This window comes from Candoia aspera, chromosome 1, assembly GCF_035149785.1.
Source record: "Candoia aspera isolate rCanAsp1 chromosome 1, rCanAsp1.hap2, whole genome shotgun sequence".
Lineage (NCBI taxonomy): Eukaryota > Metazoa > Chordata > Lepidosauria > Squamata > Boidae > Candoia > Candoia aspera.
The window spans coordinates 228,766,155-228,791,767 of record NC_086153.1 but is presented as its reverse complement, the minus strand read 5'-3'; the positions used below and the strand labels follow the sequence as shown (position 1 = coordinate 228,791,767).

At 43.0% G+C, this 25,613-nt stretch overlaps 1 protein-coding gene across 7 annotated transcripts in view; it reads left to right on the top strand.

Moving 5' to 3' along the window:
- The window catches only part of SPTB (spectrin beta, erythrocytic), a 225,100-nt gene that overhangs the window by 29,904 nt on the left and 169,583 nt on the right, over positions 1–25,613 (top strand). For 5 of the 7 annotated variants that reach the window (XR_010066841.1, XM_063288976.1, XM_063288979.1 and 2 more), the window contains exon 2: positions 22,491–22,688. Coding sequence is in view for 6 of the 7 variants with exons in the window: in XM_063288976.1 (XP_063145046.1) it covers positions 22,541–22,688 (148 nt within the window). In the remaining variant the exon portion in view is untranslated. Of the gene's footprint in view, positions 1–6,409; positions 6,482–9,302; positions 9,366–22,490; positions 22,689–25,613 lie in introns of those variants that run through there. The other 2 variants (XM_063288977.1, XM_063288978.1) reach the window with 2 other exon arrangements.

Genomic DNA, 25,613 nt, shown 5'->3' with positions numbered 1-25,613 from the left:
TTAAGGACAGGGATAGAAGTGGTTTGCTTCCCAGAGGCCTCACATTGCTATTCTCATTCTTTAAAAACATACAAAAAAAAATAAAGGCTGAAAAAAATCACCCCAATCTCATAATCACATCATTAGGTGTCATATAGGCTTGAAAGCCATAATTCCATTGCAACCTGAGATATCTTTATTAAACTTCATCAACCACACATTCTTGTTCTAACAACTCTTGATAGGTTAACCATTCTCTTTATGTGCTGTTTCTTTCCTATAAAATGCTTTTGGTGTTGAGACCCATAAAGGCATGTTCGGGCAGAGTCTGGATTTATATCTATTCCATATTCTCCATATGGCAAGCTGCCTTTTTCTCGATAGCCTTCTTCAGAAATGGGATGGGAAAATCCAAGAATTCCTTTACTTGCACAGATCTTTCAGCTCAAGGAAGGTGTTCTTCTGTAGAGATAACTACTCCTTTGTGCAGGTGGGAATGTATCTTTTGTTATTAATTTATTTATAATATTTATATAGCTGCCCATCTCTCAATATGTGACTCTGGGTGGCATACAATAAGAAACAAACCATAAAATAAACAATACTAAAAACATTCTATAATTAAAAAACATCCATTGGTATTTCCTATTAACTGATTAGCAAAGAGGATTTGATGTTATAGGCAGTGCAGCCTATAATTATGCAATCAATCTCATAGGGCTAGGGTCAAATAAACAAATAAATTTTGTCCATTCTTGAGATTTTCAAGCTGAAAAAATAAAATATCAGGACAAATAGTTGCTGAGTTCACATACCTAACCATAGGAATCAAAACTGCGGTGAATCTAATTGATTTATCCCCAAACAATGTTAAATGCCCACAGCCAACCACAGACATTCAAAACTTTGGAAAATAAACTAAAGAAAAAAATCATTTTGGCTCTCAGTTGGAGTCCCAGCTATCACACTGAACTGACCTGCTCTCTGAAGCACTGAAACAGGTTTCCAAAGCAAATTTTTAAAGCTTGTACATGGCCTGATATATAGTATCCTCTTATAAAATAGCTGCAAGAGGAACTGGAGGGCGGGCCATTGTCAGGGAAGATGCTCCCTGAGTCTGCTACCGGTGGTGTGTTCCGGCCCTCCGAGTTCAGATCCCAGACGCATCTGAGGAGGTGCGGAGTTCAGACCCAGGCCCTGGACAGCAGATCCTTGAGGACCCTGGTCTCTGGCTGCTGCTCTTTAATGCCAGGTCAGTTAACAACAAGGCCCCCCTCATAGGCGATTTGATCGCAGAGGAGGGGGCAGACCTGGCGTGTATCGCCGAGACCTGGCTGGGCCCAGAAGGGGGGGTAGCCCTTTCAGAAATGTGCCCAACTGGGTTCCAGGTGTGGCACCATACGAGATACCAGGGTAGGGGAGGAGGGGGTGACTTGTCATCTGAGAGTTTCTGGTGGCCTTCAGGGGCCCTACTCCACAAGTGCCCGGGTGTGAGACCATTTTTCAAGTTGGGTTCCCAAGAACAGTTGGGAGTGCTGCTACTTTACTAGCCTCCCTGCTGCGTAGCAGCCTCCCTGCCTGAGCTGCTGGAGGTCATCTCAGGGTTGGCGGTGGAGTTCCCCAGACTTGTGGTTCTGGGAGACTTCAATCTGCCTTCCCTGGGGTGTGCCTCGGAGGTGGCTCGGGAGTTCATGGCTACCATGGCAACCATGGGCCTGTCCCAGATTATTCGGGACCCGACTCGAGACAGCCATCTCACTCTGGACTTGGTTTTCTTGTTGGAGCAGTGGCAACATAATCTGAGGGGAGAGCCACATCTATCCCCATTGTCATGGTGAGATCATGCCCTGGTGGCCCTGAGATTCTCTTATGCCACCCCCCTCTGCAGGGAGGCAGGACCTATTCGATTGGTCCACCCCCGGCGACTGATGGACCCAGTGAGGTTTCAGAGGGAGCTGGGGGTTATACCCGAGGATCTGCTGCCAGTGGAGGCCCTGGCTGCTGCCTGAAATAGGGAGGTGGCCAGGGCCTTGGATAGGATCACGCCTATGCGGCCTCTCTTGCCTCATCCGACCCATCACTCCCCGTGGTTTACAGAGGAGCTGAGGGTCTTGAAGAGGTGTAAGAGACGTCTAGAGCACCGCTGGAGGAAGACAAAGACCAAATCTGACCGAACACAAGCTAGAGCCGCTATTAAGACCTACCTTGTGGTGGTAAGAGCAGCGAAATGGCAGTATTTCTCCGCACTTATTGCATCCTCAGATTGCCGTCTGACAGCCCTGTTTAAGATCACACATACCCTTTTGGGGAAGGTAGGCCCAGTGACCCACCTACAGGGCCATGCAGAAGAGTTTTCTGAGCATCTGCAGGATAAAATCACTCAGATCCATTCCAAGTTGGACTCCATGCATGAAGCAGAGTCTGAGGAGATGTGGGAGGGAACGTTTTAGCCTTGTTATCTGGGAGCAGTTTGATCCTGTTGGACCCGAGGAAGTGGACAGGATCGTCCAGATTTGAATGCCACCACCTGTCAGTTAGATCCATGCCCCTCCTGGCTGGTGAAGGCAGCTCGGGAGGTGACGTGTGGTTGGGTCCAAGCAATGGTAAATACAACCTTGGGTGAGGGGGTGTTCCTGGCGGCCTTTAAGGAAGCACTGGTGCACCCCCTCCTCAAGAAACCATCTCTGGACCCAACTGTGCTGGACAATTTTCGTCCAGTCTCCCACCTCCCCTTTTTGGGGAAGGTGGTTGAGAAGGTGGTGGCATTGCAATTCCAGAGGATTCTGGATGAAACGGATTATCTGGACCCCTTTCAGTCAGGTTTCAGGCCAGGATATGGGACAGAAACTGCATTGGTTGCACTTATGGATGATCTCTGGCGGGAGCGGGATGGAGGCAGTGCATCCATCCTTGCTATCCTTGACCTCTCAGCGGCTTTCGATACCATCAACCATGGGATCCTTTTGGGACGGCTCAGGGAGTTGGGGGTGGGTGGCGTAGTTTTGCGCTGGTTCACCTCCTTCCTCCAGGGCTGATCCCAATCGGTGGTGATAGGAGAGGAGAGATCCGACCCTTGGACCCACCATTGTGGGGTGCCGCAGGGTTCGGTTCTCTTTCCTCTCTTATTTAACATCTACATGAAACCACTGGGTGAGATCATCCGTCACCACGGGATGAGGTATCATCAGTATGCCGATGATACCCAATTATACATCTCCATCCCGGGTGAGGTAAGTGATGCAGTGACTGCCCTTTCTCAGTGCCTGGGGGCTGTGGGGGCCTGGATGGGGAACAAGAGGCTTCAGCTGAACCCTGGTAAGATGGAGTGGCTGTGGATTGATGGCTCCTCACCTTTCAGGAAATTGTCATCTTTAGTTCTGGATGGGGTCGCACTGCCCCAGAGAGACTCAATGCGTAATCTGGGGGTCCTCCTGGACTCACGACTCCTGCTCGAAGAGCAGGTGGCAGTCGTGGCCAGGAGGGCCTTTGTGCAACTTCGTGTTGTGCGCCAGTTACACCCGTTCCTTCAACGGGAAGCCCTCCAAACGGTCACTCACGCCCTGGTCATCTCTCATATAGACTACTGCAATGCGCTCTATATGGGGCTACCCTTGAAGAGTATCCGGAAGCTTCAGCTGGTCCAGAACGCAGCCGCGCAGGCCATTTTTGGTGTCCCTAGGTCAGCACATATAACACCTTTGCTGTGCGAGCTGCACTGGGTGCCAGTTTGCTTCCAGGTCCAATTCAAGGTGTTGGTTATCACCTTTAAAGCCATACCTGGTATGGGGCCAGGTTACCTGAGGGACCGTCTCATCCCCGTTACATTGGCCCGCCCCACCCGACCATCCAGAGAGGGCATGTTACGGACCCCATCCGTAAGAAAATTTCATCTGGCGGGGTCCAGGAAACGAGCTTTCTCTGTAGTGGCCCCCGCCATCTGGAACTTCTTGCCCTCGGAGGTGAGGCAGGCCCCTTCACTCCTGACCTTCCGAAAGACCCTGAAGACTTGGTTCTGCCGTCTCGCCTGGGGTGGGAAAGTGAATAACCATTCTTGGGGGTGGCTCGCACCCTAGAGGCCCTCCCACCAGCTTGGAATTTTATAACCTCTTGGATTTTATATTTATTTATTGTATTTTATAATAATTGTAATGAGTCTGGTTTTATGAGATTTTAACATTTACTATTGGAGATTGATTTTATTGTAAACCACCAGAGTCCCTCTTTTGGGGGAGATGGGCAATAATTAAATTTGAATAATAAATAATAAATAAATATTTTACCTGAGCACTAACCTTTTTCCTGTTCAGCTTGTTTCTCTATCTTCATTATGAGATTATAAGGCAGCTGTGAGTTTTATATTGCATATCTTAGCAGGATCATATATTTTATTGTTAACTGAAGGTGAATAAATGTGAAAACTGATTTTAATGCTCATACTGGGAGCATTTAATGCTTTCTGTTTGCACTCAGAATACATTGATAAAAGAGACTTCAGGTGCCAGCATACTAACATGATTGTGTTGATAGCAGAGATTAGAAGAGTTTAACTTCCAAGAATGTATGCCAACTATTTAAAATAAATACTGCAGACTTCAGTGCTTCAGGGATATTGAGCTAATGCAAGTTTTGCTAAACAACTGTCAAAACAAAAACAGTGCTTAAAAGTATGTATTCATAACTTGTGTTTTCCTGATGTTGCTGGCAAGGCAGCAACACTGATACTCATTTGAAATTTAAGTGAAATCACTAGCATTAACTTGTTAGTAAATGTGTGCAAAACTGTGGCCAAGAAAAGAAAGGCAAGTTTCTATATTCTTTGCCTGTTCTTCTGGGTGGGAAAGCAGCTTGTCTCCCTACCTAACATGTGCATTCCCAAGTCATTAGACAAAATAACTTTGAATCTTGGCCCTCAGTCAAGCAGAGACTCCTGAAAGTACTGGTAGAGCTGTAGCTTAAATATTATATTAACATTTGTTTAGCATATAAAAAGTTATGGGTACATCAACCTATTACTACAAAGCTAATATAGGTTAGAATTAGGTTGCATATATGAGGATTTTTTAAACGGTATTTTGTAATATGTTACTTCTTGTTCTATCATTCATCAGGAGACAGATTAAAGTTATTTGGCTGAAGATTTGTCCTGTTTGTTTCTTGTTCTCTGTGCTAGGAGTCATTGGATTCTGGACTGAATACATTTTATACAAAAAATAAAATTGATTTCATAGTCCCCTGTTTTCTTCCAAGACATTTATGAAATAGACATATTTCTTCTATTAGTAGAAACTGTGAAGTTGATAGGTGTGAGTCCAGAGATCTTTGTCTAGTCTATGGTCTATTAGCCAGGAGGGCAAATGGTACCTATCACAGAAGAGAGTGAACGTAGGCACTCTTTTCCACTCATATTTTGATGATGTGCATGCCTGATTGGTCCTTCCCATTGCTTTGGCACACCTGCATTTTGCCAGTTTGTAAAAGTGTAAAAGATAAATTGTGTATACTGAAATTGTGCCACAGAGAACAAAAAAGGCATTATGGTGACTTTTTTTTTAACAGCAGAGAATGGTAGTGAAGAGCTCATTTTATTTAGTAAAATTAGTGGAAAGATGGCCTTGAACTTTTCTTTAACAGAAATAATGAAGTGGTCACTAGGGTAACAATAACCAAACTTGGTGGAATCTACAAATAAAAAGCAGAATAGACATTGCTGATTTTCTTATTCCGTACTGTAAAATAAATGATCTTAAATGGAACTCATTAAGACATTGGACTAAGCTAGTTGCCACTGTGCTTCCTATTTTATTGAAACCCACTCTTCCTTTCAACATAACTAAATCATTTTACGCTATGTTTTGCTTTTTGCGATCCTTTGACATTTATCCCCAATTTTAATTTAAATTGCAGGGGAGCAATCATGTTTCTGCAAAACTCCTTTCTTCTCACTGTAACTGTCTACATCTTTTAAATTATTTATCATGCCATAGAAATAAGAATTGGGATTTTAATGTAGTAGATGATAGAAAATTACCCCTAAATCATGTGGCTTGTTAGGTGATTTAGGCAAGTTACCATTCTGCAGTTTGAACTACTGTGCTGAATTGTTATCAGGATACTATGAAAGGCATTACAATTATTCAAGATTCTGCACACTAAAAGGTGTTATGGAAACTGATAGTGACTCCCAGTTGCTGCCCATGTTCTACAGATATATGCCGGGGGTTCAAGAGAAAACTTGATCCTCTTAGAGCTGTTCTGAAATGACAGCTGTTTGTAGATAGTTTTAGCATACACTTGCTATCTATATCTTTCAAATGAATTGCACTGGCATGCACCTTTTCCCCACCCTCTCTATCATGCCAGCCTGTGGAAGGAGGGAGGGACATAGAGAGAAGTAGGCAGTTACCATTCATTGTTGCTGCTTTAATGCAGGCATATAGTTATGGAATTTCCTGCATGAAGACTACCACAAAATCTTACCTACCTGGGGCCAAGGAAATTCACAGTAAGCAACTTTTATGGGTAATTCTTGTGTGTGTGTGTGTGTGTGTGCGCGCGCGTGCGTGCGTGCGCACGTGCACTTAGAAATATAGTTGGCCAATGATACAGTAGCTGTTTTGAATGCTAGAACACCATTCCTATCCAGTGAAAGTGTTAACCTCAGACCTTCATGTAGTTTTGAAATACTTTGCTTCAGGTAACACTGTATTACTTTCAGCATGGTATCATATTTAAAATCCTATCCTGCTGAAAGGAAGAGTTAGACTAACCTGATGAGAGTGCATTTCTCTCACACAGACATCTAGTCATGAGATTTTTCTTTTTAAAGCAAGTGGTAAGATTTCTACTGTTTAATTTGTCCCCAGCTTTGTAATAAAGTCAGAGAAGTCTGCAAACTGAAAACTGATGGAACTGAATGAAGGATTGCCCGCTTATGTCTCTCTGTATTATGGTGTGTCCAGTTCACAGTGGGAGTATAACAGCTGCATTTCATGGTACTGTAGCACACATTCCACTAGAAAGATGGCTTATAGCCAGAAAAGCACATGGCGTATGCACTATGAAAAAATTAATGGATATCCAAAGTGAATATATTCTCCTTTCCATGGAGAGGCCTTTCCCACCATGAAAAGACCACATGCTTTGTATTTTCTGCAGTAGAATGTGAGAATTTAGTAGGTAGCTATACGGTTATCATTTAGTGACCAACTGATTATTCCAGTGAAAGCTGAAATATAAGAAATAATGGGTAGGGGTAATAGAGGAGAGGAGAATACATGCATCTATGTGCTAATTCTAAAAGAAAGGTGGGAAATCTGAACTTTCCAGGTGGAGAACTAACACTCCTAGCAGCCAAGTTAGTATTTCCAATAGTGAGAAATGCTGGAAACTGTAGTTCAGTAGCAAATAAAGGACTGCAGGTAAGATTTCCATCCATGTACTGCATACAAACTTCAACAGAACAGAACTAAGTACATTTATAATATGGATTGCTTTCCTCAGTGCTTCCCCCAGCAGTACATGAGTTTCTGTCTCTGTACCCCATTTCTTTTTTGATAATCAGCTATAAAGGAAAACTAATCCCCCCACAGATGTGTTTGTGGGTGGAGACTTAAGTGGTACAGGGAGAAAAGCGTTTTTTCCTGAATGCAGAAGTACATCCTTCTTAGGGAAACTTAATTCTTAGTTTTGGAAATAATGTGGTTTAATTAATCCTGTACAGCACATCACCATGTGGGTTGTGTGGGTCATGTTGTACTTCAACACTCTGTGTGCGCGTTGCAGTGAATCAGCTAGCCAAGAAGCACTATCAATTGCTGCACATGGAAGTAGGTAGGTGGGTGGGGTTAGAGGAAAAGCCAAACCAGGCACAAAAAACCCCCCAGATAATTCAACTGCTAAACTGCAAGGGACTACGCCTTACTTGGGTGTGGTTCAGTTCAGCAAAGGCATCTTCATCAGACTTAAAAGGATAACAGAATCTCCTTCCCTCCCACTCCCCCACCCCCATTGGAGGTACTTGAAAACAGGAATCCAATTTTCATCCTTCCATCTTTATTTTTATTTCAAAAATCTTGATGGGTCAAAATGGACAAAGAGATGATCTCTGAGGTTATGGAACTTTTTAAAAACAGCCTCCAGCCTAAGAGTGTTGTGTTCCTGTACTTAATATTTTATGATTCCTAAAGGGGTCTACATTTTATGCTTCCTAAAGATGTCTACATACAAAATACAGTCTTATAATATGCTTAAAACCAAGCATGAACTCTCTTTGGATGAGACAGTGACATTTTACTCACCACAGTGTCTTATCAATGTGTGCCATCACAAATATATGTGTTTTTCTAATACATAGACAACAGGATATATGCTCATAAGCAAATATGAATATATAAAAGATAAAGGAGGCTATACAATCTACTCATGTACTGATCCATATCCCTGTCCCCCAGGAGATTTCTTTGGGCCTTTAGCAAAAGCTGGATATGCATGGAACTGAATTGTCCATCTCTTCTGTCAATTAAAAAGCCATTTCCAACCCTGCCTAAGTAATTTTTACAATATTACAATATAACTTACAATATTACAAATATTACAATATTTACAATATTTTTACAATGCCTTGCCTGGAATAGGGAGGGGAAGAGCAATTCTTGGGGCTGGCTGATTCCCTAGTTCTGCGGGGACCAGTTTTATGCCCTTATGGTTTGAATTAGATCTGCCATGGCTTGGATTTTATTGCATTTTATTCTGATTGATTAATGGCTGTATTTATGATTTTATGGAATTTTAATTTGTTTTTATTGTGAACCGCCCAGGGTCCCCCGTGTGGGGGAGATGGGCGGTGATAAAAGTTTGACAAAAACATAAATAAATAAAATGGGGTTATCCCCATGAATCAGTAAAATTGAAGTATGAACAGGGGAAAAAAAGCATGGAAACAAGACAATTCTCCTGCCTTAAACTTTGAGGAAAGACAATTTAATCCTGATATTATATTTGTGCTTATTTTATGCTGTAGCAGAAAAATATGTATACTGCAGGTTTGTATTCAGAAACTCTTTGAGATGGGTCACTGTATTTCTATTTATAAATAGGGAATAATCATTTCCCCAAGTTTGAGAGTCTATAAGAGTGATGGAACATGAATTGCACTCTTTCCCTTCATGGATCTTTATGTGAGTTCAGTCACTGTCTTTAATCCTAGCTAACACCATCATAGATTGCAGGGTTATATGGAATGTTGTTTGGCCCAACATCCCAGATTGTACTACCTGCCAAAAGCTTATATATATTTCCATCTAATTTCCTTACTTTGCCATCAGTGTCGCTGAGGCCCTGAGCGTAATTTCTTACTGGATTCTGAGAGATTGGATGAGGTTGTACAGGTACTTGTTTTATCTATGTTCCATCCTAGCTCACTTCATGGTCAGAGCAGTAGTAACTCTCTGACCAGGAAAGCAATTCTAGTACACAAAAATATCCACTGATGACAGGAATGTTAGAGCTGGGGTAGTATTATTAGAGCGGTGCTTAGCATAGTGTTCAGAGCAGAGTATGCTTTCTAGAAAGCTTCATGCCCAGGCCAAAAGCACAGGAATGTTTTAAGTGGGGGAAGATATAGGGAATAAATATTGGGCAGGGGGGGATTGTGGGGGGGAGGTAAATAAGAGAATTAGGAAAAGGTATGTGCAGTTGGATGATAAGGATATCCACTCTGAATAAAATATTATTTATGGCATAATATAATAAATATTGTTAGCAATACATTTTTGAGTTGAATTGTGCACATAGTCCATTTGTTGAGATAAATCTGTACTGTTGAAGACATTATATAGAAAGCTGACCGAAGTGGAAGGCAGAACTCAACATTATAGAAAAATTCCCTATCTAATTGCTGGTTGATAGGAATAATCTTGCGAAAATGTCATACCTGTCTAGACAATTTTTATATTCATAGATCTGTGTATCACTTGTTATTTCTGGGCTATTTTCTAACATGGGAGGTAATAGAGAAGGTAAAAGTCTGTGATTAATCTAGCATCTAGGGAAATAAGAGAAATGTATCATTTCCCTTCTGATTAGAAGTTGTCCAAGGCCACTGAAATAATTATTTCACTAATACCTGTAATTGGCACTCTCATAGGAAGCCAGGGACTTAGTTTAAGTAGATACAATACTTTATAGCAGAGACAAACAACCGTAGTTATGGCAAAGGTTAAGAATCTGGTTCAATATAGATGTGCTCCCCAGGTTTAAATCCTGAGGTTTTTTTTCTCCCATTCTCTTTCTCATGCTGGATGATTGGCTGCACCTGGCCCATGTTTACAAAATGGTCCTGTCTGGTCCCAGGCTCCTTTCCAAGGCCAGCCCTCATACCAGCTATGTTTCAAAGCTAGAATGCTTGAAATGATATTGTGTGCCTGGGTTAAAATAACCTTGTGACATTAATAACCATCTTCTTTCTTCCTTCCACGCCAGTGCTATGAGCTTAAATGGAGGTGCTGAGCTTTTTCAAATGGTTTTTAACAATCAAACAGTACCACCTCAGATTGTTTGAAGGGATTCTGATCAAAACTATCATAATAATTAAACTTGAAGCAGCAATAATAGGACCTCTTCTCCTTACCTGAAAAATAAACAGATTGGACAGGTTGATTAATAAGCCAATTATCCAGCTGGATTCCTATCTGGCCTTAGACCTGGACATAGCAGTGGAAACAATCTTGATGGCCCTGATTAGTATAGGCACGGCTTGACTCATGACTCTTCAGATACTTGATCTCCCATGTTGCATGATTAACTGACAGCAAAACCTACCACGGTTAGATAAAAGTTTTATTGCAAACTAGAAGAAGCCATGTTTACTATAGAACACAAGAATAAATCCTTTTGTGATAATAGACTCTTTGCTGCTCTTTTCACTTACGAGAATGTGGAGGGCTCCTCCACTCTGTTTACATGATGGTTTTGCCTGCTTTAATGTTCTTTGCTTCTCACTTTGCCAGCTTCAACCCTCACATCAGCTCTCCATTTTCTTCTTCCCTTCCTTTTTTGGACCTGGTGGTGCCAGAAGCATCTCCTTGCACCACCCACTAGACATGGGAAAGAAGAACTTGTGTCCTTTCCATTTTTATATTTTGTAAGCAGGAGCTGACAGAGTTTCCCCCACTTTCAAATATCTTACCCTTATTTTCTCCTGCCTGGAGATTTCAATAGGGGGAATTTTCATTTCTTTTTTGGTTGAAATCAGAGACATTTCCCTCTTTCCAGATTTTCTTCCCCACCTATTACTAACACAGACAATTGGAAGTGGGGAAATGTCCTTCTCTTCATTTTCTTCATTTGCAACTCTCCCCAGTCGCAAACTCTCACTCTCAGCTTCTGGCAGGCAGTTTCTATTTCTTATTTGTCATACAACTTCCCTCCCTTTCCCAAATCATTACCCCTCCTCTTTAGAATCAGAACTGTCAACAGGTGCCTGATCCAGAATAGAAAGCCAGTTAGGTGTTTGGGGCTTGTGAGGGTATGGCAAAATGGAACTGTCAAAGGTTGTGGAGTATATAAATGATAGCTGGTATTTTGCATGATCTCTCCAAGTCTGAGCTTCCCTTCTAATCAATCACATATTCCAATCTGCCCCTTCAATGCTGAAAGCCCAAAATATGGTCTACCTCCTTCCCCACTGTGATGAAGGTGGTGGTAGGACAGTTTGCAGGGGGACGGTTCAGAACCAGGAAGCAATTGTGGAAAGCAGTGCATTTTGAGTGTGGCTGGAAGTTGCAGATGAAAGGTGTCAGTACTGAACTGTGCAAATACTGGAAATAGTGCAATGAATTTTACATCAAACTTCTTAGATGCCGAATGGAGGAGAGACATCCAATAGAAAGCTGGATGTGGTCTCCAACAGCAATGTAGAGGATTTTCCGGCAATGATAGCCAGTGGAGAGTTTGTAGCAGACCTTAGTATGAGCCAGTTCTTGCAGTTACTGGAGAAAATGGAAGGTACTTGGAATGGGGAAGAGCCAGGAAGCATTTGGCAGAAGGCATTGATGGTAGCTGTAAGTGGCCTGAAATGGTGACATCTGAGTAGAGGCATGAACTGAGTTATTATAAGCAAACTCAGCCAGTTGTCTTACTGATAGTTTACATAGCAACAAAGATATTACTCTAAGGTGACATTTATCTTCTCCATTTCCACATCCGACTGTGGATGATGACCAGAGGACAGGTGGAGCTTAGCATCCAATGGTTGAAATAGAGCCTTCCAAAAATATGCCATGAACTATGTATCTCTATCAGAAATTAAATGTTTGGACAGGCTGTAGTTCCGGAAGACTTGTCAAATAAATAGATGAGTTTTCTCAGGAGGCCACAACAGGGAATAAAATGAACTACCTTAGAAAAAAGGTCAGCTACTACTGGAATGGCAACTCAGGCCTTGGTACATGCAATATCAGTAATAAAGTTCAAGGAAACTGTGTCCAAAAGTCCCCTTGGGGAGCAGGAAAATCAGTAGTTTAGCTGGCTTGGCGGTGAGAGGTTTGGCATGGTGACTAAATGACAGGAAAAAGCATAGGCCTTGATATCCAGCCTAACACATGGCTATCAAAAATCATGGTAGAAGGATATGGTAGTTTTAAATACTCTAAAATGTCCTAGTGGGCAGATGCCACAACAGAGCTATAAGGCCTCTTCCCTTACAGTGTTCTCTAAATCAGGCAACAATCAGCTCCAATAATAGTTTGGCATATTCTGTGAGGTCACATGATCATATTTGGCATAGAATTTTTCTTGGTCTTTACAATAATGCATCTCAAAATTAACCACTTGAATTATTGTATGTATCTCATGCCATAATAACAATTCTTACCATAAACTTGCTGATTAAGAATGTTGTTCAGTGGAAATCACTAGGTGCTAAACGGATAGTGGCAAGTGAAAATCTCATTTTTAGATATAGAATTGTGTGTGTGTGTGTGTATGTATGCAAGAATAAAATGTGGCATAGGAAAAAAGTGGCACAGAACAGGAGAAAAGAACAAAGATTTTAGAGAACAAGATGGCTATGATTGGAATAATAAGCAGCAGGAAGAAACACTCAGTATTTTTAAAGAAATAAATTATAGGAGGAGTTGGCTTCTTTATCTTTTCCCATTATTTTTGTGCATTTGGTTAATATACAGTTAAAATGAAGAAAACTAGTGCTACCAGATCTGGACCAGGTAGCAGCAAGTTTGAGTATACAGCATATCTTTCTTACCATCTAGTGGCTGTGTGGATTTTTGCAGCTTGGAAGGAAAACTTCCTTAGGGAAATTAAATTTAAAAAGTTAATTAAAAAGATAATTATTTCTCATAGTCCCATGTAGAATACACCTTGTCTGCAGAAACATTGAAAAATTTAGGTACTCAAGAAGGATTTTATAGTTTCTTGGCCATGTCATTAATGATCATTGAGCAGATCGGCAGTTGCTAAATTGGATGAGGTATTAATCCCTTATAAGAGTCTTAAACTTTAGCTTTAATTTCAAGTTTAGGTCTGGTGGGACAATTTCTGGCAGCATCTGTAACAAACTGAGATGATATCAAAACAATGAGTCATGAATGATATTATGTAAACACTCCAATTATGTGCTTGCATCAACATGTAAGTCATGGCAATTGTGTGATAATCATACACATGACATTTGTTCCTTGTGGATACCCATTATAACATCGAATCAATTAAATCTGTGTTGCTATGAAGGCATCAGCTGGAAGGATCTTAGAAAAAAAAGAGAGCATTCCACAGAACATGAAGCAAACATATCTCGCTGAAGTAAAAAATAATTTTTACTTTATGCTTAGAAAATATTGGTTTCCATATAAATTAGATAAACTGAATTGGGTCATCTGATCGTGACAGAAATGATGAAAATGACATAATTTCTGTGGTCTGCTTTCTCTTAGTAAACAGATAGTCCTTGTTTGACAACCACTCATTCAGTGACCATTCACAGTTACAACGGCACTGAATGAGTGGTCCTTGAAGTTCTGGCTGTCCCAGCAACCCCACAGTCATGTAATAGCAATCTAGGTGCTTGGCAACCAACTCGCGCTTACAACAGTTGCAGCATCCCACGGTCATGTGATCGCCATTTTCAATGGAGAAGCCAACAGGGAAGGTTGCAAGTTGCTCCGGTAAGTTGCTTGCACCCTCCCCCAGCCAGCAGCAGCCACTTACCTGCCTGTCAGCCTGCTTGCAAGCTGCCTGGGACTCACTTAACAACCTGTGATCCTCGCTTAATGATGCAACAGGGAGTACCAGGATTGCCATCGCTAAGTGATGCGGTCACATGACATCACACTTTACGATCTCATTGCTTAGCAATGGAAATGCTGGTCTCAATTATCATTGTTAATGCATTTGTAATTAACCCAGAAGAAATGGTAGTACTGAAGAGAAAAGAAAGAAACCATCAAATAGCTGTGTTGTTTTACTCTGCTATTTTTAAAACCTTTGTTGTAGAGAAAGCTTGGCATAAAAATACATGACAGAATTTATGAAAGTATTGGGAAGAGGAAACTAGGTACATTTTGGGTGTGAATATTAGACATCCTCTTGCTGAAAGTATTGTGTAGATTATGGTAAGGCAAAACCAGCTCACGTGCAACTGTGTAGGCTGTGGAGATGGTTGGAGCTCTGTATGTGTCCTGTCTAATAACAGCATCCACTGTGAGAGAAGCGGCAACTTCCCTGTCAGGTACATGGAATGAGAAAAAAAGGGGGAGATTCTTTACCATCTAGCCATTTGCCTGTCTCTTCACCCACCTGCTGCTTTGGAGATACAGTTCTCTTTGAAGGACCAGGACTGCCTGAAAATCTGCCCCAGCTGAAGGCCTCTTCAGGAGGCTTCACCAGCTCCTGCAGAAACGCTGCCCTTGAGGTGTCAGAGTCATTGCTATAGAGGCAACTTCAACGGGGAGAAATGGCCCTTTGGGAAGTTTTGAAGTGGCCTTTACAGAGCCATGCTGTTGTCCTAGAAAGGAGAGAAACTGGGGTGTTAATCTGCTGCTTTTATTGCTGTGTGGTTTTATTAGATTGACAGGGAGGTGGGGGAAAATAAGGAATGAAGGGAGTAAATATTAAGATGCTGACTGACAGAGGGAAGCATAGAGGGAAGCTGCAACTGCCCACTTTCCTGGGCTCTGCAGGAAAAGAAGAGTAGGTATCTGGTTAGTTTTCCTTGCTCCCTCCCTCCTTCCACCAAATAAGTCAAAGTGACAAAGAAGATGAGTGCGCCAACCTGAAAGTCATTTTTATTGCTATCAGTTGCTAATAATAATCCTGGATGAAAGGGCTGACCTGGCATGTATCATGAAAACTTGGTTGAGAAAACAGGGGGAGTTTGTATCTTCAGGCACTGAATTCTTGGCTACTTTGCAATATGACAGGCTAGGGTTGGAAGCTGGAGAGGTGGCATAGCCATGGTTTATAGAAATTCCATCTTAGTGACCAGAAGGTCCATCTCAAAATGTGTCCATTTTAAATGTTTGCTGCTGAGTTTAGATTGCTGAGGCAGCCTAGGGATAGTGTTAGTGTACAATCCATTCAATTGCACAACTGTCTCCCTTATGGAGTTATATAGGGTGATTTTTTAGTATTGCAGTGCAGTTCCTTAAGACTTCTTATTTCTGGGAGATTTCAGCACCATGTAGAGGTTGCCCAGATAGGTGTGGCTCAAGACTTCCACGTACAGAAGAATCAGCCCCAGTTTGCATCTGGTCCTGTGCATGCAGCAGAACAGATGCTGGATTTGGTATTCTGTATAGTTAGAGCTGGTGTTTTGAGGATGCAGGATCTCTCTCTAACTCTGTTGTCCTAGACTGATCACTTTCTGGTCAGTTTTATAGCGGGGGTGGGGGTGGGGGTGCTACAAACTTCTGCAGGGGTAGAGGGGTTAACTGATTTGACCTAGACACCTGATCAACCAAGATGATTTCTTGAAGGTACTTGAGGAATTTCTGTTTATTAATACTCTTGAAGTCCTGGCCAATCTATGGAACACCAAAATGAACCAGGCAATTGACATTATTGCTCCTAAGTGCCATCCTCCCTCTAGTAGGGATAAATCAGCACTTAGTTTACCATGGAACTTTTTGTTGCTGCTTCTTTATTGTAACTTCAAGGATTTTACTGATGAGTCTGTTTTACATTAAAATGCAATTATCTGGACCTTGAACTTTTTAAAAAGTGTAACTTTTTGTCGATATAGTTAGAGAGATTTGCATCTTGACTTCTTTACAACTTCTTTAAGGATTGCCTACCCTAATAGACTCAGACTCACAAGCAGGAACTTAATGATATCTGATGTATTAAAGAATAGTATGCAAATACAGAGAAAGCTGAGAATGAGCAAAAGCACGCCAAATACAAACTAAAAACCCTCGGCACAAATGTAATCCCTCCCCTCACCCGGCCGTTTCAAACACCCCACCCCACCCCCCGGTGCTGGTAACCGTTTCTGCTGATGTCCTGGGAAAGAAACCTTGAACACACGAGATAACCCAAACGCATTCCAATCCAGCTGCAAACAGATAACAATCCCATGAGACAGAATCCTCCTCCCCTCCCAAACGAAACACGCATCAGCCAAATGACATGCGAAACGTTACGATGCAGCGGTAACATTGAAACGATGAACATGACATACCGCCCCCCCCCCAAAAAATGAAACACTAAGGAGCAGGTTTCAGAGGATAAGCCAGATGAAAGCGTCTAACTAAAACAGGAGATTGAACATCACAGGCAGACACCCACTCAGGGTGGGGGAAGTGCTTCCAACGAATCAGGTATTGCAGGGAGCCACGATTCCTGCGAGAATCAAGGACCTCCTTCACCTCAAAATGTTGCTGTCCGTCAATCATGATCGGAGCAGGAGGTGGAGGCTGTGGGTGCCAATGATCGGAGTGGCTGACAGGCTTGAGCAAGCTGCAATGAAAAACAGGATGCAAACGTTTCAGATTGTGAGGCAAATCCAGTTTAAATGTGACAGGGTTCACGATTCCCACAATGGGGAAAGGACCCACAAACTTAGGAGCCAACTTTTTGGAGGGCTGTGGGGACTTTATGAACTTGGTGGAAAGGTAGACCTGATCCCCAACTTTAAAATCAGGTTGAAGGGCTCGCTGGTTATTGGCGTGCAGCTTATAAGTAGACTGGGCATCAGCCAAGGCCTGCTGAATTACCAGCCAAGAATCAGCTAGCTGAGCAGCCCAATCGGAAGCAGAGCAGGGCTGCGTGGGGGGTTGGGGCAACTCAGGAATGGGGACAAAATCCCATCCAAAAATAACATGAAAAGGGGTGTGCCCTGTGCTCTGATGAACGGCGTTGTTATAAGCCACCTCAGCAAAAGGCAGCAGATCAACCCAATTATCCTGTTGATAATTGACAAATGCCCTCAAAAACTGCTCCAGGGTTGAATTGAGAACCTCTGTAGATCCGTCAGTCTCCGGATGCGACGCAGTGGACAATGCCTGCTTGATGTCCACCAGCTTCAAAAATGACTTCCAAAATTGGGAAGTGAACTGTGTCCCGCGGTCCGTGACCAAGAAGGAGGGGCTACCGTGGATCCGGTAGATGTGGATTAGAAAAAGGTGGGCCAATTGTGGAGCAGACGGAATAGAAGCACATGGAATGAAATGGGCTTCCTTGGAAAAGTAGTCCTTTACCATCCAAATCACAGTCTTTCTCTGACTAGAAGGCAGATCCACAATGAAATCCATAGAAACCTCCTCCCAAGGACGGGAGGGGCTGGCAACCAGCTGCAGCAGCCCGTGCAGTTTCCCCCCTTTCCGTTTTGACATGGCACAGACAGGACAAGAAGCAACATAACTTTTTACATCATGTCTTAAGGTGGGCCACCAAAACTGGCACCGTACCAGGTGCAATGTTTTGACAAACCCAAAATGACCAGCCACCTTATCATCATGGGATCCATTTAAAATTTCCCTTCGCAAATTGTCAGGCACATAGAGGCGGTTTTGCCTCCAAGCTAACCCTTTGTCAAATGTAACATTGTCTCTATTCGCCTGCAACCAAGTATCAGATTTCACCTCTTGCAGAAACTGTTGTTGCAATTGAGAGGGAACTGGAGTCCTCCCCCCAGCCGGTGAAACTGAAGCAGGAGGCAGCTGCGCATGAGTTTGACTGTGTGTGACAGCCTGCAAACCCAACTGGGGTTCTGTCCACACTGTACCCACAATGTCAGGTACCTGGACCGCATCCTGGGGTAGGCAGGAAAGCACATCAGCCAGGAAGTTTTTCTTGCCTGGAATGAATTTCAATTTAAAGTCAAAGCGACTAAAAAATTGAGCCCAGCGGATCTGTTTAGGACTAAGCTTCTGGGGTGTGCTGAGCGCTTCCAAATTTTTATGGTCAGTCCAAACCTCAAAAGGACATTTAGCCCCCTCTAAAAGGTGGCGCCATGCCTCCAAAGCCACCTTGACAGCAAAAGCTTCCTTTTCCCAAACATGCCACCGCCTTTCCGTCTCGGAAAATTTCCGGGACAGATACACGCACGGCTTCAGGCGGTTGTCAGCATCCGCTTGCAGCAAGAGCGCTCCAATTGAAAAATCAGAAGCATCCACTTGAACCACAAAGGGTTTAGTGGGATCAGGGTGTTGAAGAATGGGTTCAGCAGTGAACAGGCTTTTGAGTTTGTCGAAAGCCACCTGGCAGTCAGTTGTCCAATTTAGCAATGCCCCCGGGTTCTTTACTTTGCGCATGTCCCCCAACCCCTTGGTACATAACAAGTCAATAAGAGGCAACGCAATTTCTGCGAACCCCTGGATGAATTGGCGGTAATAGTTGGAAAATCCAAGGAAACTTTGGAGCTGCCTACGGGTATGCGGGCGCTCCCACCCCAAAATGGCTTGAATCTTCGCAGGATCCATCTCAATGCCCTTGTCAGAGATCCTGTACCCCAGGTAGTCAAGCTGAGTCTTGTGAAATTCACACTTAGAAAGCTTGGCATAGAGCTCAGCCTTTCTCAGTTTGCTAAGCACCTGTTTTACCAAGCGCTCATGTTCCTCTTCAGTTTCAGTATAAATCAAAACATCATCCAAATAGACCAGTACACCCTTGAACAAATGTTCATGTAGCACTTCATTGATCAATTGCATGAACACCCCTGGTGCCCCCGGCAATCCAAAAGGCAAAACTTTATACTGAAAAGAACCCAGTGGACAATTGAAAGCAGTCTTCCATTCATCCCCCTCCCGTATGCGGATGCGGAAATAGGCTTCCTGCAAATCCAGCTTAGAGAAGATTCTCCCCTTAGCCAGATGTGCTAACATGTCTTTTATTAACGGAAGAGGATATTTATTTAATATCGAGACCGCATTCAATCCGTGGTAATCTGTACAAAGTCTCAATGTCCCATCCTTCTTTCCCTGAAACAAGACGGGGGCACCTACTGGCAAATTCGCTGGTTCAATAAAACCTCTGGCCAAGTTCTTGTCCACAAACTCCCTCAATGCCGCCAGCTCCTTCTGAGTCATGGCATAAATTTTTGGCTTGGGCAGTTGAGCGTCGGGGACCAACTCTATCGCACAGTCAGTTTTTTGATGGGGTGGGAGTTGGTCCACCTCTTTCTCACCAAACACATCCGCAAAGCCTTGATATTGCTCCGGCAAGCCCTCCAGTGGTGTGACAGCGAAATGCGGGGTTGCTGCCGCCGCCCTCCCCACTGCAGCCTCCGGAGTGTCTTCCTCCCCAGGGGCTTGATAGAAACCATCCCCAAAAGTCAAAGTCCTGTGCACCCAATTTATATAGGGGTTTTGTTGGACCAACCAAGGAATCCCCAGAATGACTAGGGGATGACCCACAGGCGCCACCACAAACTGCAGCCCCTCACGGTGGCTGCCCAATTGTAACGCCACCATTCCCGTGAAATGGGTGACCGGTTTCCCTCCCGCAGTAGAACCATCCAGCTGGGTGAAAATCATGGGACGCTGCAGTGGAAAGCTGGGTAACTCCAGAGCAGCCACCACATCAGGGTGCATCAAGCAACGCGAACACCCCGAATTGATCAATGCCCAAACTTCAACGGTCCTTGTGCGGGAGCCTAACTTCACTTTCACGTTCAGTGTGGGACAGTTGGCACTCACCGAAACATCTTCGTGCCCATCCTCCACCACCTGCCCACAGGCGCTCTTTAGAGCAAGTGGCTGGTGTTTCCCGCTGGCTGGTGTAGATCGGGCTCCCCCTCGCACCCGAAGTAAGGAACCTCCTCCACTTCAGTTTCTGCCTTGGCTGCCTTCATTTTCCTGGGTAGGGAGGGTGATTTCCCCGCCGGCTTCCCCGAACTATCATCGGTCTTGCCCTTCGGGCACGCCGCCGCTCGGTGACCCTCCTTCCCACATTGGAGGCACTGCCCTTTCTCATAACGGCGCTCCCTCTCCTCCTCCCAGGCACGTTGACCGGACTTTCCAGTAGGCGCAGCAAGGCGGGAACCCTTGTTGAGCCCGGAATGTCTCATCACCTTCCTGTGAGCGAAGGTCTCATGGGCATGTTCAGCCTTCCCTGCCAGCTGTATCCATTCATACAGGGTATCTGGGTCGTCCCTGCCGAGCGACCACCTCAGGACCTCCGTGTTCAGACCATCCTTAAATAGCTCTATTAAGGTAGATTGGGACCAATCCTCAACCTTCCTAGCCAGAGCCTTAAATTCCAGAGCATAGTCCACTACAGATCTTGGCCCCTGGCTAAGCTCCCTCAGCGCCTGTTTTGCCCTTTCTTTAGCTAACGGGTCTTCAAAGTGTAGCTTTAATGCCCACAGGAATTCGTCGAACTCCTCCAGCTCAGGAGCATCTGATTGACATAACTGCACAAACCAATCGGCAGCCCACCCCTTCAGCTTAGTGGCAATGGCATTAATCTTGGCTCTTTCCAAACGAAAATACGGTCCCCATTTGTCCATATAACTCCTTGCATTAGTAAGGAAGAACGACAACTTAGTTGGATCTCCATCAAATTTAACTGTAAAGTCCTTAACCCCCACTCCGGGTGGTCCCTTCACCACATCTGGGCGGTTGGACTTTCCTTTAGCTCCCAGGGATTTCTGCTCTCGAGGAGGGGACTTTGAAATTTGCACCTTAGGCACCCTTGCCTCCTCTCTGTGCCGGGTCCTACTCCTTTCCTCCGAAGAAGGGGGGGGTGAAGAAGGGGACGGATGCCTATTACTAGACTCCCCTCTCCTCCTCTCCCGAGGACCCCAGTCCATTGACATTTTCTGGAGCATGAATTCTATTGACTCCAATTTGGCCACCACCAGTCTTATACGGTCAGGGGTTTGGGAATCCTCCTTTCCCTCCTGCCTCACCACGATTGGGGACATCGGGTATCGCTGCTTCCAAGACGTTTTGGACGTCCCTGGTAGGGATCCCTGTGTTTCATCCCAGGTGATCAGCTTGCCTGGCGACTCGCTGGTCGGTTCAGGGGCTCTTTTACCTCCAACCTCCTCTTCTCCCAGGCTGGAGCTTGAAATCTCCCGAATCTCCGAGAGCTCCCGAGTAGGGACCCTCTCTGTTCTTATCACAGTGGAGTCGGGTTCCCCCTCGCTCGATTCCTCGCTTTCCGCGGTTTGGGGATTTGGTTCGCTCATCGCTAGCACTTCTCCCTCACAAGATAAATCTGGAAAGGGGTTAACGGTAAATTTTTGGGATTCTCAGCTTTATGTAAGGATTGCCTACCCTAATAGACTCAGACTCACAAGCAGGAACTTAATGATATCTGATTTATTAAAGAATAGTATGCAAATACAGAGAAAGCTGAGAATGAGCAAAAGCGCGCCAAATACAAACTAAAAACCCTCGGCACAAATGTAATCCCTCCCCTCGCCCGGCCGTTTCAAACTCCCCCCCCCCCCCCCAGCTGCTGGTAACCGTTTCTGTTGATGTCCTGGGAAAGAAACCTTGAACACACGAGATAACCCAAACACATTCCAATCCAGCTGCAAACAGATAACAATCCCACCAGGCAGAATCCTCCTCCCCTCCCAAACGAAACACGCATCAGCCAAATGACATGCGAAACGTTACGATGCAGCGGTAACATTGGAACGATGAACATGACATACAGTCCCTTTAGTAACATGTTGGAAAATGGGGGGGGGGTGTTTGACTTATTTTACCATTGTGGTTTATTCCATTTCTGAATATACTTTCTATACAATTTATATTATTTTAGCTTTCTGAAAGCTTCATGTAACAGTATGATAAGTAATGCTATGATAAGGATAATCTTCCTGTAACCACACATGCTGGTCACAGTTAACTCTGATGCATTTAAATGTCCTGATGATGGCTGCTGCAATTCCCCAAGCAAGAGTCAGCATACGTGTGTGTGTGAAAGACAATCATACCTTGCAGCTAATTTAAAATATTTTGGTGGTTTGTGTCATGGAGTGGCTGTGAAAGTCATAGGACACTTTTTTATTGGAGCAATAACACTGGTTTATATCCCTTCAGGAGACTTTTGATGATAGCTGAAATTGGAGAAGCAGTAAAATTCCCAGAACATGACATCAGCAACTGATTTTGATCACTTGGAGATTCAGCCGCAGTACAGTCGAATCAATGCTCGATGGGAAGCCTCTGATGATGAGTTGGACAATGACAACAGTTCTGCCAGGCTGTTTGAGAGATCCCGGATCAAAGCTCTAGCAGGTAAATGTACTGCATTTGCAAAATGAAACATTTACTGATAGGTTGATCCCAAACTTTTCTCTCTTTCTGAGGCAAGAATACGTGCAACGGTGAGCCTTCCTTCTTTCCTTCCCTTCTCTGCCTTTCCTTTGTTTCTCTAACAGCTGTCAGAGAGCTCCACTGTCATAGAATAAGGTCATTCAATGTGTGGCTTCCAAGCCTAACAAAATCCATCTGCCTTCTGTTGCAGCTTACTAGCTACTAGAATACCTTTCTTCTGTTTTTATACTTCCAGATAGCCAGGAAAAATTAGAGGTTTTTCAAAATCTTGATGTTTACTCTGTATGCCTGATAATCAGAATTTAGCTTACTGGGTAATATTGCATGGGCCTATCTTGAGGCTTCAGTGTCTTGTTTGGTGGGGGTAGGGTGGTGTCACTGTAGTAGTAGTAGTGAAGTTTATTGTTGTAACCACAGGTCATAACGTAAGAATGTAATAAAATACAATAAAATACAGTAACATTAAAACAATAAAATGATGAAATTATAAAACAAAGTAATAAAAGAAGCATTAAATATAAAAAAGTTTACAACAAAATAGAGCCAGAGCTACAACTAAGAACTTAAATATTTCTTCCTAAGTTTAAATGAGAGCAGAGCAAAAGTAGCAACTTGGTTGCTAACAGTTGGAAACAGGTCTGCAAGAAGATAAATCAGTTTTTCAACATCAGAGCCCTTGAGTTCATCTGCCGTTAGTAATTTGGCCCTGATCTCATTGTAAATGGGGCAGTGGAGGACATAATGGATAACATCCTCCACTTGACCAACACAACAAGGACAGAGGCGTTCGACAGGGAGGTGTCACTGGATCCTTAGTAACTGAAAATTACAGGACAGTGGTAGAACATCATAATGTGGCACAACATCACAAACATCACAATTACAATTTAGTACTAATGCCACATATCCTCAGTTTTAGACATTTATTAATATCCCCTTCCCTATCAACTCTGCCTGTTGCTTCAATTTCACTTTTTTCTTCAGAGAGAGCTTGAAAGACAGAGTTTGCATGTACATACATAAAGTGTCAGCCAGACATTATGGGGGCAATGCTGGTGGAAGTCAGATATCATGTCAGTCCATCAGCACAAATCAAGATAGCAAACGAGGACAGCAGTGGGTGACTGGGTGAGAAAGTGGGTATATGTCACAACCAAACACATCCATGGGAGCTGGACACATCGCAGCCCTTGGTGGTGTCATCACCTTTGTCACCACTGAAGTCCAGAAATCATGAATACGGTAAGGCTTGTATCAAAAGAAGATGGAAAACTCCACTTTAATATCAGATCAGCTAAATGCAAAGTTATGTAGATTCAGTGAATGGCAGGGGATGATACAAAGACAGTATCATGAGGAACTGACCTTAAAGAACAACTAGCAAGGCATCTTCAAGTGTCTTTTAGGGGAAAATGTGGATGTACTGATTTTAATTTTAGGATTCTTGAGTACTCTAGCCCTCTGAAGTGGCTGAGAAGCTTTAATAAATTATTCTCAGCAGCTTTACCCTCTGCCTTGGTTTGGTGACAATCAGTATAATTAAAATAGTACAACTAATAATAAAACAATAGAACAGCAAGTTAATTAGAAATTAAAACTTTAAAATCTGCTCAGCCATACATCACTTAGTGGAGACAGATGGAGAAGGGTGATTGAGGATGATCTAAATTCCTAATTAAATACATACGGAAGGAAGTGATCCTTCCGGGCTGTAACCTGGTCTCAGTCTCTTAAAGGTCAAAAACAGGGTTTAAAATGGATTTAAACTGAAAGCCAATGCAGATAATAAAACACTTGTGTGTAGATTTAAATTGTCCAGTTCCAGTTCAAAATCTAGCAGCCATACTCTATTTACACAACATGCTTAAACTGGTCAAATAAATATCTGGCAGATACATTCACAACATGTTAAGATTGATCACGTTAATCTATGCTAGTTTTTGTGTGCTTTTTAGTTTGTTGTGGAAATCCAACACACTCAATTAGTTTATTATTTAATGCATTGAACGAAAATAGAAATTGGTTAACTCAGTAACTTGGTTTAGTTTAAACACAGCCTAACTGAATCTTCTGGATTGGTTTTAAAGGAATCCTGACATATAGGAACATGGCAGTAATCATAATCTGAAAAAGATGCTCCAAACTTCAGAAGCTTCTTGAGTTTCTAAAGACAAGATAGATGAGTGCTTATCCCCAATACAACCCTGAATTAGATTTTAAAAAAGGGAATAGAATTGGGTGGCATATTAGTGACATCTCAATCCAAATCTTTACATAACTCAGTCCAGTAGTTTTATTTGTATAAATTTATATAAATGTCAAATAGCATGTAGGTGAATGGATAAACGTCAGGAGAATGAGCAATAATCTCCTATTACCACATTTGGTGCAGAAACATTGAAAAACAGTGTTTCCGACAATCTCTGTCTAAGCCAGCCTCTTCAGAGAGATACAGTATTTGATGACTTTGAAAATTGATTTTGAAAATCACTTTAATCAAATGTATCACTTGAATACTTTCTTTATGAAGGGAATGTTAGATCCTTATCTCTGATTTTCTAGGTACAGTTTTCATCATGAGTAATCAAATAAGTTTAATTAGACTTCTACTTTCTCTTGATTCAATTGGGCACTTCTTTCTTGTCAGAAATAATGAGCTTAAAAGGGTGATTGTGTTTTGGGGAAGCAGTGATCATCATAAAAACATAAATTTGTAATGTAGAAAATGTAATTTAAGATTCCCGATGAATGGATAAGCCACTGTGTCTTTAGCTAATTACTGAGAGGTCTGCTCTAACTTCAGTAATAAAGAAAATTTTACAGTAAGCTTCTTTCTCTCTACTGAAGGCTTGATTCTGCCATGTTATTCAAGTCAGGACTTTAACA